Source organism: Lytechinus variegatus, chromosome 2, assembly GCF_018143015.1.
Source record: "Lytechinus variegatus isolate NC3 chromosome 2, Lvar_3.0, whole genome shotgun sequence".
Classification (NCBI taxonomy): Eukaryota; Metazoa; Echinodermata; class Echinoidea; order Temnopleuroida; family Toxopneustidae; genus Lytechinus; species Lytechinus variegatus.
The window spans coordinates 61837012-61851630 of NC_054741.1; the positions used below are offsets into that span (position 1 = coordinate 61837012).

Here is a 14619-nt window from a genome sequence, read left to right on the forward strand (position 1 = left end):
GGAATCATTAAAATATTTATATTTAGCATATGTCGTGCATACGCAAGTGAAGAAATTTTTTGGCTTGTCAAATTTCTTTCTGGACGAAATCCCCCCCCCCCCCGTGGAAAATCCTGGATCCGCCCCTGCTCTTGGCATGCTAGTATTTAATGTGAAAGATAAAACTTCGTGCTCCTTAGACATGCTAGAAATATCGATGAAAAGAAGACATCACTATACCTCCCTGGATTTATTTTACAATATGAATAATTCATCAGCACAAACTACATTCAAAATGTAAACAAATGATGAAAGATATATTATGCTGAATGATTACTGCTGTGTCTACAAGTTATGGATTTTCATAGGTGATGTGAATTGTACTCTGTAGAATAAAGAATGAAATATATTGTGAACTTTCGTAGAATAATATTTTCTGTTAGGATATGAAAGATTGCGACCTTGTATTCTTACAATAGAGAAAGACGAGAATTCTGATGATTCTGATATCACGGTTATGGAGATGATGATAATGATGGTGACCATGATGATGATGGTTATGATGATGATGATGGTGATGATGATGAAGATGATGACTAAGGTGATGAGTATGACGATGATTACGACGACGACAGTGATGATGCTGCTGCTGATGACGATGATGATTATGATGATGATATGCCAACGACGAAAATGATAATGATGACTGAGGTGATGAGTATGAGGATGATGATAATGATCAGATTGATGATGGTGATTAAGTAAACAAAAAAGGATAACACATGATGATGATGGTGATGATGATGATGATGATGATAAGGACAGTGATGACGTCGATAATGTTATTGATAATGGATGATTCACCATAACGATAATAATGATGGAGATCACTACGATGATGTTGACGATGGAATCGAATACAGCTTTAATGGGAATAGTTAATGATGACGATATAGCGGCGGGGCTAGGATATCATAAATGATCATGAATTCTCATAAATTATAAGAGGGCCCAGAAACATTTCATTTTGATCTTTTTTTAATATAATATATAGATAAGAATGATAACGACCACGACGACGATGGTGATGAAAGCGACGATAATGATGATAGCGAAAAAAGTGATGGCGACTACGCGGTCAAATGAACAGCTACACAAGAAAATGGCTCTTAACAAATAAAAAGATTTGCTTGCTTGATTTGTAACACAAAGAGGGAATAAGGTTGATGGAAGTGCATTTTCGGGACAATAATAATAATATTAACAATAATCATAATAACATAGGTATATTTACCCAGGGTAACCACTTCAGTTTCGAAAACTGTTCTACCAGTGGGCCCTGCTATTATTATTACCCCGGCTTTAGCTGAGCTTCCTAGGCGCTCAAGCATTCAAGGAATTTCTTCCTGCTGGGTGCCAATTCACTTTACCTGGGTTGAGTGCAGCACAATGTGGATGAGTTTCTTGCTGAAGGAAATTACGCTATGGCTGGGACCCGGGCTGGGATTCGAACCCACGACCCTCTGTTTCAAAGTCAGAAGACTAATCCACTAGGCCATAACGCTCCACAAAAGAAATGCGTTTGACATGTTGATTTTTTACCAAGTGCGCAGTTTTCGCAGTTTGCATTTACCATTCACAATTGAGTGGTGTTTTGGTTTGAACAAGGAGGTTCTTGATTTGAATTACATGATTTAGCATTACATTGGCTGAGTGGTTTTGGTAGTGAGTGTCAGAAATTAACATATTGTTTGAACAACATGTACGCTTTCATACTTCAGACACAGCATGCAAGAAACATATATTTACACGAAAGGCGTGACCCCTTTTTTATAGCATGTTCGATGATGGGTCTTTAAGACTTCTGCTTGATCGTCGATTTTTTAATGTTTGAAATATGCAATGAGTCTTTTTATTGTTTTTACTTTGTATACATGAACAATTCAGCCATTTGGCTGCGACTCATGTTTTTAATAAACCTTGAATTGAATTGAATTGAATGACTTGAAAGTACGTCATGCCCCCCCCCCAAAAAAGAGTTTCTTGATCAAGAAAAAAAGAACTTGAGGAAAATTTGGAATAGGTAACGAAAAAGAATGAAATCTTGTATCATTTTCGCATATCATGTCAAAACCTAACCTTAATCAGGGGCGGATCCAGGATTTTGAAATAGGGGGGGCGCCAGCGGCGAGGGAGCGAAGTGACCGAGCGGGGGGAGGGTGTGGGAGGGGGGATACCCCCCTCCCACGGCAAGGACTTTTTCAAAAAATCATGTCCAAAAGTCGTATTTTGAGAGCACCTTTAGAAGAAAAATGCACACTTAAATCACTGTAACTTCATGAATAAAAGACACATACTGACTCATTTAGGAGTTCAAAACATACATTTGGCAAAGGCTCTTCACTTGCTTGCATCGTGTGATTGAAACGTCAAATTTAAATGATACGAAACTGAGACTTGTAATCGATAAGTTCCGAATAATCCATTCTGTTTATTGTCATTTGTGTATTTACATTGTGTGTTTCAAACGAGAATTGTTTAGTCGTATGGCAACATGCAGCGATCGGGGGGGGGGGGACGGGGGACGTGTTCTCCCTCAAATATTTCGGGGGAGGTCGTCCCCCCCCCTAGATTTTTAAAACTATTTTTTTTTTCGATTTTGCTGGCAATTTTTTTTTAATGATATTGTAATCAGCAAACCTATAGATTATCAAACATTAAAAATGGGGTAAGGGGGGGGGGGGGTTAATGTCACAATTTCTACTTTTTAACAATACACAATGTGTCCTCGGGACGTTTTTCCCCAGCACGAAAGTATTTTTTCTCCCCCCAACCCCCACCCCCCCCCCCCCGTCACATAAAATCTTCGCTCCTTACGCTGACATATAGCTGCCTATACACAGCAAACGCGGAGTGGGGTCGACTGGTGATTGAGAATATACAATTTTGCTCCTTGATAATTCGTTGGAATGATTGCTTCGGCGAAACTTAGTTGGGGCGCCCTGGATAATATGCCTCTGAATCTACCAGAAAGTGTAAAAGTTAGTTTACATTAAATACAAATATGTCTGAACTATACATTTCAGTGAAAACGTACATGACCAAGGCAGAATGATAATGCTGCGCACGTGGCGCCCGATATAGGGCTTCATCTTTGAGTGAAGAATAATCTCGGGGATAGACATTATCATTCGCATCGTTGACAATTTCTCTTGCGATCTGTTACTTACAATTTACATGTATTTGCCATAAAGACGGACAAACGCATGTTACAAAAAACACAAAATTTCGGGAAAAAATGATATCCAATCCATCTTCACACTGGTCACTGCACTGCAACTCCCGATTACAAGTGGTGCAACTTTCCAACCGATCGACTTGCGCGCCCTGGAATTCCGGAATTTACTTATTGCAATACAGTATGACAGAGGTGCATTTGTGCGAACATAGGCCATGAGCGTAAGTTAAAATATAGTTTTGACTAGATCTAGCCCTTGAAATTGACTACATTGTACCAATCCAGTAAATATAACCATCAAAAAAAAAAAAATCCGGCGAAAATAGGGGGGGGGGGCGCCCGGGGCGCCCCCCTCTGGATCCGCCACTGTTAATTTAGCCTAATTAAGAAGGTCAAACAATTCCCCATCTGCCAAATCTGGCCCTTCAAATCTTTTGGAGCAGTACGCCACTGCATCATCATCATCATCACCATCATCCTCATCATCATCATCACCATCACCACCATCATCATCATCATCATGAACATCATCCTGATTATCATCACCATCACCACCACCACCATCATCATCATGAAAATGATCATGATCATCATCATCCTCATCATCATCATCATCATCACCACAATCATTACCATCTCCATCATCGCTATCATCCTCATCATAACATTCTGCAATGGGTAAGCGCTGCTTTGGGGAGAAAATATTAATTTGATACATCCGATCCCCCAAAACTTACACGTTGGAACTGTTTCATGAAAAGACTTGTTGGACGTTTAATCCGACAGTCTGTTTTATCCGAATAAGCCAGTTCGTAGTTCCTTTCTGCGCATGATCAAAAGATTCTACGCATGATCAAAGGAAGGTAATTTGTACTGAAGTGACATGGTGGTTTAAAATCTAATGAGATAAGCACCAACTTTGATGTCTTGATTATTCATATATTCTTTTGAATTATGGTTTTAAAGCACGATGAAGTCTTTGTTGAGGGTCGGTAAATAGGACAAAAATCGCAAATATGTCGTTTATCCAGAGTCACGGACGACACTGCTGTTTCGATGCACAGAACCTTGACGGAAACTTCATTGTCATGATGGGCATTTGACAATAGGTTCTCCACGTTCCAGAAAACGTCTACGTAGATGTAAAAACTATCAAGGAAAGTTGTCAGATCCGACTTGGACAAAAATGTTGGTGAAATGCTTCCCAGACATCAAGCTGATGTTCATGAAAGCAGAAAGATTTCTATCAATAGGTCTACTAATTAAGATTTGTCAAAAGACCAATAAGATGATAAAAATTATGGGTGGGGGGGTCTTAATAATGTTTACTGTCATATGCAAGCAGCTCCCCAATATGTCATTTTTTTTCTTATAAATTTAAGAATTGATATTTTCTGTTAGTTCATTACTACAAATAATTTCTCATAGAAGCGTATATGAATGTGTGTGTAATGAGCAACAGGGGACATCACTTTAAATTTTCTGGGGAAAAAAGCATTTTATGGAACTTATGTCACATGGCGTACAGGGTTGCTCGCGTTGTTGCTCGCATGTGACTACAAAAATTCAAAGTGAAAAAAACACACAAAAAACTCCATAACAAAATGACATAAAGGTGACACCATTTTATCATTATTGTTATACTTACAATCAAAGAAAAGGGGTACTATTTAGTTATGCAATCCAGACTTCTTGTTTTGACGATTTTCTTTTTATATTTTCCTCTTTTCCCTTTTCTTGCCCCCCCCCCCCGCCCCTCCATTTAAAACATCATATTGGTGGTAAAGTCCTCCTTCCTCCCCACGTTTAATGCTGCTCATAAGCGTGAATAGGAACAGCCAGATGAGGAAAAAAATAAAACAAAGAGTTTCAGTTCAATTAAAACACAAATAGAAAGTATCCTGAATGGATATAATGAGGCCATGTTTATGACAATTGTAATGAGGCAAAATATGTCCAATTTGTTCCTAATCACTCTTATGTTATGGTATATTATCATACAATATTTTAGCTGGTACTGTCTTACGAAATGAAAAATACAATTATAAAATATATTTTTCTGTACAGCAGAACACGACAAATCTATTCACGATGTACAAAGAACTTGCAATATATTATGTGTAATCTTTATTCAGAAGAAATGCAGGGTATCTTTAAGATACCAAATACTAACACTTTGAAAAGAAGAATACTTCTCAGAATCATTGGAAAGTTCACAAAATTGATGGAATGTAAATCTAAATTACAGCGTAAAGAGGCTATCTTCTTGAAAGAATGGCAAACTCTCTTCACCGATGGCCCATGAGGGAGAAGTATGGTTAAAGGAAACCAAAACCCAAGAAGAGAAGCAATCTTATTGGAAAGAGTAAAAATTATCTCCTCCTGACCTTGACATATGTGATGTGAATTATATTTCCCCATGACATATGTTGTGCTCAGGAGGCAAGATGCAATTTGAAAGATGAGGAAAATCTGAAAATTTGTGTACAAAACAAATGGAGAGTTGTCCACAAGCACGTTTTGCCAATTTGAGAATCCCCGTAGAAAGTACAACAAGAGTTTTCAAACTTCCATAACTTTGCTTATTTCATAACCGATTTTGATGAAAACTTTTTAATTTTTCCTCTCATGTTACTCTTTCCAATTAGATTGCTTCTCTTCTTGGGTTTTGGTTTCCTTGAAGTAGTTGGTACTGTTGTGCATGACTGTAAGAACAAGCTTAGTATCCTCTTGGGTGCTAAGCATGATCTGTGTCAGAATAAAATTCCTGTTGGTAGCAAACATTTCAATGCAAAGTTTATCACCTGTCCAAACATGATCAGGGTTTACAGGAATTCACTCCAACTCTGTTATAATGACAAGAGGTATCTTAGGTGACCACTGACCAGTGTCACATGAAGCACAAGAGCATGTTTCAGTCGTTCATAAAGTCATATGTGCAACAGATGAATAGCTTTATGAAACATCCAAACAAGCTTCAACAAACATTTCATTCAATGACTGTAGTTTTCCGCAAAGTGAATTCAAACTATTACTGATACAGAAACCCGTATGACCACAGCATTTCTGATTGTTGTTATCAATGTATCCCAGAAAATAACTTAATTACAAATAAAAGGTCAAGGTTTTGCAATGAAAATGGTTTATCATACAGAAATCCACATCAATATAAATCTTATAAAACATACTGTAGGCAGGGCTCGACATTAGCAGTGGCCCGAGGTAAATAAAAATGAGAGTCGGGCTTCCAAAACTTCGGTAAATGCCAACACTTGGTGGCCCTGTTGGGCTGCCAAAGTTTTGATATATTGTTGTGTTGGGGCCACTTAATTTGCTTTGCAGGCCACCAAAAATATGATGTTGAAGATTTTGGTGGACCAACTGGGCCAACAAGAATGAAAGTTAGTGTGGAGACTTGCTCTAATACACATCATCTAATACACATCATGTTTGCTCAGGTATTTATACACAATTGTTACCATGAAATGGTCAACATGTTTGAACTGTTCCACAAGTACCTTGTGGATGTAATTCACTCTTAGAGATGTGTATAATGTGTATACTTTCATAGTTTGTCTTGCTCAAAAATTGAAGGTGTACCATTTACCATAAACATATATTCAATCCGATGACTAACCGTGATCCCCACATGCTTTGTATAGGGTCCACCTCTTTAAATTGGATAACAGGTTAAATCAATGTAATGAAAAAAAGTTTTCATTTTCCTCCTAACGCTCTCAAAAATACAGAATTACAACAATTCATTTCCTTTTCTCTAAAAAGAGTTTATAGTTTTAAAACATAAATAGATGTACTTATGACATATGTAATAATAATAGCGGGGCCCGCTGTAGAACAGTTTTTGAATCTGAAGTGGCTACCCTGGGTAAATGTACCTATATCATTATTATATAACATATGAATACTGTCACACAACATGTGCAAGTGAAAGAAGATGCTCACAAATACAACACATACAACACATACATGTAGGCTACATGTACAATCACGTCACATACATGTACGATCACGCCACATACAACACATGCAAACACCTCACACAATTACATGTACTTGTTGTACACACTACTGTAATACATGTAGTGTATTGCCATGTAAAATTGTAAAGTTTTGTTTAATCTTTACCTATCCACTCGATTTCAGAAAAACTAATCAGAATCCATTTGCAATGGTTCTTGGAACAGGAAATTGCAAGTTCACATTACATTCGTAATTAATGTACTTTAGATGCAATCAGGGTAGATAAATTTGGGGGTTTCTTCAGCAAATAAATTCACTTCAAAATGATAAGATATTTATCACTCTGTTTCACTTCCATTTGTAACATTTGATGCAGAAATAAACTAGCTCTGAATTATATATAGTTAATTTAATGTAATGTAATTTCATCATTATTATTATCAGTTATTTATTGTAAAGCACTTTGACTATATTTCTGGTAAAGTACTATGTAAGTACCTGTTATGTATGTATGTACATGTATGTTGGTTTTCCTCTTACTTCTAAAATACGAACATTAACAATAAGCAAATTTTGTAAGGAGTGTTTTTGGAGGGTCATTCAGATTATATGCATAGCAAAATATTCCACGTAACAAACTCATTACAGGTACAACATACACAGCCAACTAGATATCATGTATGCATGTTGCAAGACTACATGCAAGTAGCTACAAATCATGTCTAGGATTATTCCCCATGTCATGAAAAATTGCTGCAATACTCAATGAAAGTGGTGAAAATACACATACTGTCAAAAAAATAGGACAATCTGAAAGTTTCCAAATCACAACAATACCTGGCACAAATTTTCCTACAAAGTTTGAGAATATTTAACATCCCTATCAACATACATACATGTACATGTACTGTGCACACAAAAAATAGCATAGCCTTAAACCCCCCCCCCCCCCCATTGAATACCACTGTAAGTGTGTGAACATGGGATTAAAATTATGAGGATTTTTTAATTGATTTATATGTACATACAGATTACTAACCACTTACTGGTTAGTAATGTACATAAAACATGTACATGTTAATATGTACATAAAAAGCCACAATAACTATTTCTTCAGTTAAAAATAGACTCACGTTTAAAATGTAATAGTTTATCTCTTATCTTCTATTTGTCATACATGTATTTCTAATGATTGGTAAGAAAAAATGAATCCTCTTGTCAATTTATTCGTCTCAAGTTTATAAACTGCAAGCTTCCTCTTCATGCCTCTCTAGAAGACAGACAAAAAAAATATTTTCAAATCAGACTTAAAAAGTGTCAGAGAAAAATTATTTACATCATCAAGGTGATCAGTATGAGGGGTTGACATGCAGAAGGACATAACTCGACACTTGAGGATTGTTACAGCATTTCTTTCATTCCGACTTTCATAATTAAAAGGTGCTCTTTTTAATCATGAGCTTAATGAGACTCTTACATACTCATTTACTTCAATTGATATATTTCTTGATAGAAATCTTCACAAAATTACTTTTCTACATTTCACATTTACTTTAAAGCATCCCCCCTTTTTTTTGTAAAGGCCTTCTGTTTGTCAACTCACTGTTGATTTTTTGGGGAAAATTTTCATGGTCCAACATTACACATCAAAATTATACACATCTAAGCATTGCAATATCACAAAATTTATATCCCAGATAGATAAAGTTCTGATGTGTAACCATGATTTCAAGGTTTAAAGGCAGAAGAAAATGGAAGATTTGACATCATAATTCACAATTTGAATACATCAAATATGTATGGCAAGAAAACATTAAATAATCAAATGATTCAGGCTTGATATGAATACATACTTCTCGAAAGAAAGAATTTTGAGCTAAAATTATGAAAAACCATTTCAAGGTTATGGTTATCTTCATAGAGAAAATAGTTGATCAATTATTCAGATGAATGTCAACCACTTGATAGGTACATGTAGGATGTACCACACTGCAAAAGCCTACTGTTTGTTTCGACAGTGCATGTATAAATCGTCAGATAAATGATTGGTTGATATTTCAGAACTGTGAAAATTTGCATGCAGTTCCAAGGTATGGTCTGCAATTATACTGCAATAAGCAAAAATCATGTCACTAAGTACATTTGATATGTATTAATTAAGAAAGCTTTCCAACTTTACGCATTGTGATCATGAATAAAGCTGCTAGCTCTGGTAGAAAATGTTTTGCTTTTGGTAGAAGTGAAAATGATTTAGTCTGTGTGTAATGGGGAGTGATTCGGTGACCTAAGAGAACTGTCGGCCCCATAAGGCTTGTCAATGGCCAAAGTCTCAATCTCTGCAGACAGGGAATATTCTCTTCTCACTGCATCCTGGGGGGTAATAGGGGGCAAGATAGGGGGTACAGGCTTCACTTCAACCTCCTTCCCTTGGGTGTCCACATGGGCGATAAAGGCGGTAACATCCCGCACCCCGTCGCATCCCCTGCTCCTCAAGACAGGGTTCGCCGTCTTCGGGGGCGGTCCGATGCGCTGAAAGCGGCTGAACATGTGAGATTGCACTTGACTTGGTTGGGGAATATTGGCATCATTGCGTAAGCAGTTCACGGGGTGTACCCCTTTGACGGGACCATTCCCGGTGCGAATATTATACCGCCTGGTCCTGGGAGGGGCGGGGTCTTTGGGAGGCGCAGGGCTCTGATTCCTCTCCGAATCACTCCTAACATGTTCTACTGTTGGTTTAATCTCCTTCAGTTTGAGCTGATGAAGCTGGGTAGTCAGGTAGGCAATCGTACCGGAGCGCTGCTCCAGCTCTGCCGTCAAAGTCAAAATCTTTTGCTGCCTTTGAGCAAGGTCGTCTTGAAATATTTTCTCCCTCATCTTCATCTGCTGTTCTAGTTCATTCAACCTATCATGGTTGGTGTCTCTATCTATTTTAAATTGGTTGCATTCTTTCTCCTTCTCGCTCAATTTCACTGTTAAAGCCTCGATCTCACTCTTGTATTTCTCTGTGAAAGAAAATGGAAAACATGAACAGTGATAATAATAACTTCACATTTATATTGCACAATTTATACTCAACTGCGCATTACAATATTCAAAAGGTAAAACAGTTAACTGCATAAACACTCACAAAAAAGGGGAGCCTACTGTCTCTACAAATTTCATAACAATAAGTGACTTGTTTATTGAAACTCTCTTGAAAAAGGTAGAATTTTAGCTTAGTTTTGAAAAAGGTAATAGATAATGCGCTTATTATTGAGGAAGGAATGCCATTTCAGATTTTGGGTGAAGCACAATAACAAAGGCACGATCACCTAGTGTAATCTTTATTTTGAAAGGTGGGTGACTGAGCAGCATGGTGTCATGAGAACTTCGAAGTCATTAGGACTGGGTGGGTGATTTTAATGTGAGGAGTTCACTCAGATAAGTAGGAGACATGCCATGCAGGATCTTAAATGTGAACAGCATTATTGTGAATTCAATTCGCCGACGTATTGGAAGCCAGTGCAGATCATGAAGTATGGGTATATTTACATGTACATCTGTCTTACATGTAGTTTTGAGCTAATGTTTCATGGATTAGGAGCTTACATTATCGAAGTCATCATTAAATTCAACATCATTACCTGATTACCTTTCACATGTGTACAAAATTAAAATAATCTTTAACATTAAGATCTTAGTATTTTGTATTTTTTTATGCTGATGTGATACTTGATAACCTTCCCATGTATGTCCAAGACGTACTAAACAAGGGCTTGAATTTTTGAACAAATTACTTTATTTGAGATTTGATGCTGATGCTGCCAATGCAGTGCCTATGTCTATATGTCTCACTTCTGCTATGCAGAAAACAGCAAAAACCAAATTAACACACATCGTGTAAATGTAAGATAAGGTATATTTCTTTCTTTCCTGTACATAAATGTGTGTTACAATTTTTTTTAGATCTTTACCAACAGCGTCATGGGCAAAATGCATGCACTGTCCAACAGCATAAAAAAATAACTCAAGAAAAAAAAAACACCCATGGGTATGCATACCTTCATCGACATCATCACTTTTCATGGCAAGTTCAAAGTTGAGTTCGGCGCATTTCTTCTGCAGTTTGTGGAGTTCCTGGTGGAGGGCCTGGAGTGTTTTTGCATGCTCCTGCTGCATGAAGAGAATCGAGCTCTCCGCATTCCTCAGCTTTATCTCCACCGGAGCAGCCATTCTTTATTCACCCTACAGACAATAAACAAACAATATTAGTACTTCAAATATACCACGATAGCTCTTGCAAATCGTATGCAGTGGAGTATAAGAGGCAAGGGGCGCTTGCCCCAAGCAGTACAAGGGAAAACAAAAAAATAAAAAGGGGAGGGGGGAATTGTAGATACTTAAATTAATCATCTCGAAGGCCTTGGAATGGACGCCTTATTTTAATATGCCCCTCTCACATTGGCTATTTATGTGTGCTCTAATAAGTTTTGCAATTAACTTGTAAGTGTGAAATACATGTACATGTAAGGTCACAGTCTTGACCCTTCTTCAAGTCAGCATGCACTTGTCAATCTTGTAGAGAAATTTGAGATTGAGATACATGTTGTACCACTCATTCAAATCGATGAACAAGGTTATATGTACCAGCGAAACCTGTGAAATCCTTTTTCTTACTTTCCATCCAACGATTTTAACTCTATGTGAGGATCTTGCTGTCTATTTGGTCATTTGGTTAGTTATGTTCTTCTTAGTAGACTTTGTGGAAACTAGTAGTATGAGCTTTTTATTGAATATCACCTGGCTTAATATTCATCCATAAAAATATCTGTCCAATATCTTTGCCCCATCATACGTGTACCAGTGCCAGCTCCAAAAGCTTTTCGAGTACATTTAGTACTAGAAGTCGTAGGATACTGCCAATCATTAATTTCAAATTTAAAAAATGGTTTGTATTGGAGGAAACATTCAGTATGGTATGTTGTGGAGGTCTCCATTAAGTTACGTAAAATCAAAAGCTTTCTTCATAAAAAATAGTAGAAAAATGATGAATTTTGGGCTTTTATTGTGACGGCCTCAAAATGCAGCTATTTTCATCATAATAACAGAATCGCGTGCAAAGTGAATGGGTGCGCAGACATGAGGCACCATATTTTTGTTCAAATTCAATCTCAAGTCAAAATGACTACCCAAGGTTTTTTCCAAGAATATCATTTTTTTTTCTTCAAATTTTATGAGATATTTGGCACACTAACTCATAATGATGTAAAGAACATTATCAAATGACAGATTTTGTGAAATAAAAGGAAATTTATGTTAAATCTTGACTCAAATCTTTGGGGACCACCATCATATCATAAATTTTTATGAAATTTTTGGCAAGTCAAATGCACACTAGTTAACCGTACATTACGTGGTACGAATTATAAAAATATATGAAATAATAAAAAATCTCAGCTAACAGTTTTTGTGAAAGAAAATAAATTCATGTTTAACCTCAACAAGTTAAATGCTTCATTTTAGGTGCACAGACAACCCGCCCCCTTCAATTTCATAGTCATAGGAATAACTCCAAACTCAGTCAGAGTCAAACTGAGTGAGTCCAAAAAGGCAAAAGGCAAAATAGATCAACGAATTTTATTTAGGAGTCGTAACTTTATCCAAAACTTCAACTTATTCAAGCAAAAAATAGCTGTTTACTCACTAAAATCTTACGTAGAATGTATCAGACATTTCCCACATGGACAAAGGAATCGATGTACGTTAAGCTCCAGCTAGCTGGTTAAGATACGTTGTCGTTATTGTCAAGTCTATTCCGTTTTCTGTGGTAGTGTTTACATCAGCGGTCGCGGCGGCCAGATACGGGTCGATACGGGTCGATACGGTCCACGGTACGGTATCCTCTTCTCGCCGGCTGCTTCCCTGAGCCGTGCTGACTGGGCTGCTGCGCTGCAGTACGTAGCTACGTATTGGTATGTGGCCGAGCGGAGCTACCGTCGCCAACAACAAAACAATACAAAGAAAAAATATTGCAAGGCTCTCTCTCTCACCAATAGTTAAATATTAGTAAATAATATGACTCAATATATACTTATGGTGTAATAATAATTTAAAAATATAATTGTCTTATTAAATTTATTTTTATACATATTTTGGGGCAATTAATATTAAATATAATGAAATTTGCAGTGATATTTATTGACGAATATGCCGCTTAGCACTACATGTAGTCTGCAGGCACAGACCCTGATTTGAACTTTATCTGTTGGCCATGGGTGGGTCGCTCCTTCCATCATGCAACAAAACAAGCACAAGTCACATATACAACTTATTTTTCATCTTATATAAACATTTTTTTGGTTTCATTCATTCAATTCTAATAAATTTTTCATCATGTTACAGTTTTGCATTAGCATTCTATGACTATGAATAAGCCCGTTCGATCGTAGTTCCATTCTGCGCATGATCAAAAGATTCTACGCATGATCAGAGGAAGGTCATCTGTACCAAAGTGACATGGTGGTTTAAAATCTAATGAGATAAGCACCAACTTTGATGTCTTGATTATTCATATATTCTTTTGAATTGTGGTTTTCATTTACATCCACAAAAAACAACAATGCGTCCACGAACGACTGGTATTTCACAGTTTGCCAAGTACATTGTGCAATTAACATGCTATGATATGCATTCAAAGTAGGAATGCAACAAATACATTCATGAAGTGTTCATTGGTGTGCTATTCTAGTCCCCTGGTCTATTCAATTTATTCATCCTGCTATGTAAGGCAAGTTTACATAATTTTCTTGCTTTGAAATCTGCCTATCATAATGAAAGAAATGAAAGGTCATTTGACCAAAATTGTCCCTGAAGTAAACTACGAACTGGTCTATTAGTCCCAACAAAATAATAATGAAAAACGCAGAGTCCATGCAGGCCCAACAAAAAGTTGATAAGAGATAAACACCAAACACTAAAGTCACTAAACATTCAAAATCGGATACAAATTAAGAAAGTTATTACATTTTAAATTTTGCTTCATTTCACCAACCAGTTATATGCAAATCTTGGTCGGTGCGTGCAAATGAAGGGACTGATGACATCATCCATATGGCTGTATGCAGCGGGGGAGGGGGGGGGGGCAGGGGGCAGTTGCGCAACCCCCCCCCCCAGAAATTTTGAAAACTTAAAGGGGATGGAAACCTTTGGAACAAGTAGGCGTGTGTCGAAACAAAAACAAAAAATCAAAGAATAAGAACAAAGAAAGTTTGAGAAAAATCGGACAAATAATGAGAAAGTTATGAGCATTTGAATATTGCAATCAGTAGGCTATGGAGATCCTGTTATGGAGATCCTCCTATTGGCAATGCGACGGGATGTGTGATGTTACATGTGAACAACTTCCCCTTTGATGGACTATAAACTACCCTCAACATGTC

At 37.0% G+C, this 14619-nt stretch overlaps 1 protein-coding gene across 1 annotated transcript; it reads right to left on the reverse strand.

Moving 5' to 3' along the window:
• Positions 1-7674: 7674 nt before the first annotated feature.
• Positions 7675-13195, reverse strand: LOC121408553 (coiled-coil domain-containing protein 92-like). Its single transcript, XM_041600055.1, has 3 exons — positions 12885-13195; positions 11242-11425; positions 7675-10203 (listed from the first exon to the last, which is right to left on the reverse strand). Exons 2-3 carry the CDS (start codon positions 11411-11413, stop codon positions 9449-9451), a joined length of 927 nt encoding a protein of 308 aa, XP_041455989.1. The 5' UTR covers positions 11414-11425; positions 12885-13195; the 3' UTR covers positions 7675-9448.
• Positions 13196-14619: the final 1424 nt, after the last annotated feature.

Bases quoted from the DNA above. Each gene is read 5' to 3' on its own strand.
- LOC121408553 (XM_041600055.1), bottom strand. From the start codon at position 11,413: ATGGCTGCTCCGGTGGAGATAAAGCTGAGGAATGCGGAGAGCTCGATT. The intron at 10,204-11,241 runs GTATGCATACCC...TTTCTTTCACAG, and splicing joins AAGTGATGATGTCGATGAAG to AGAAATACAAGAGTGAGATC.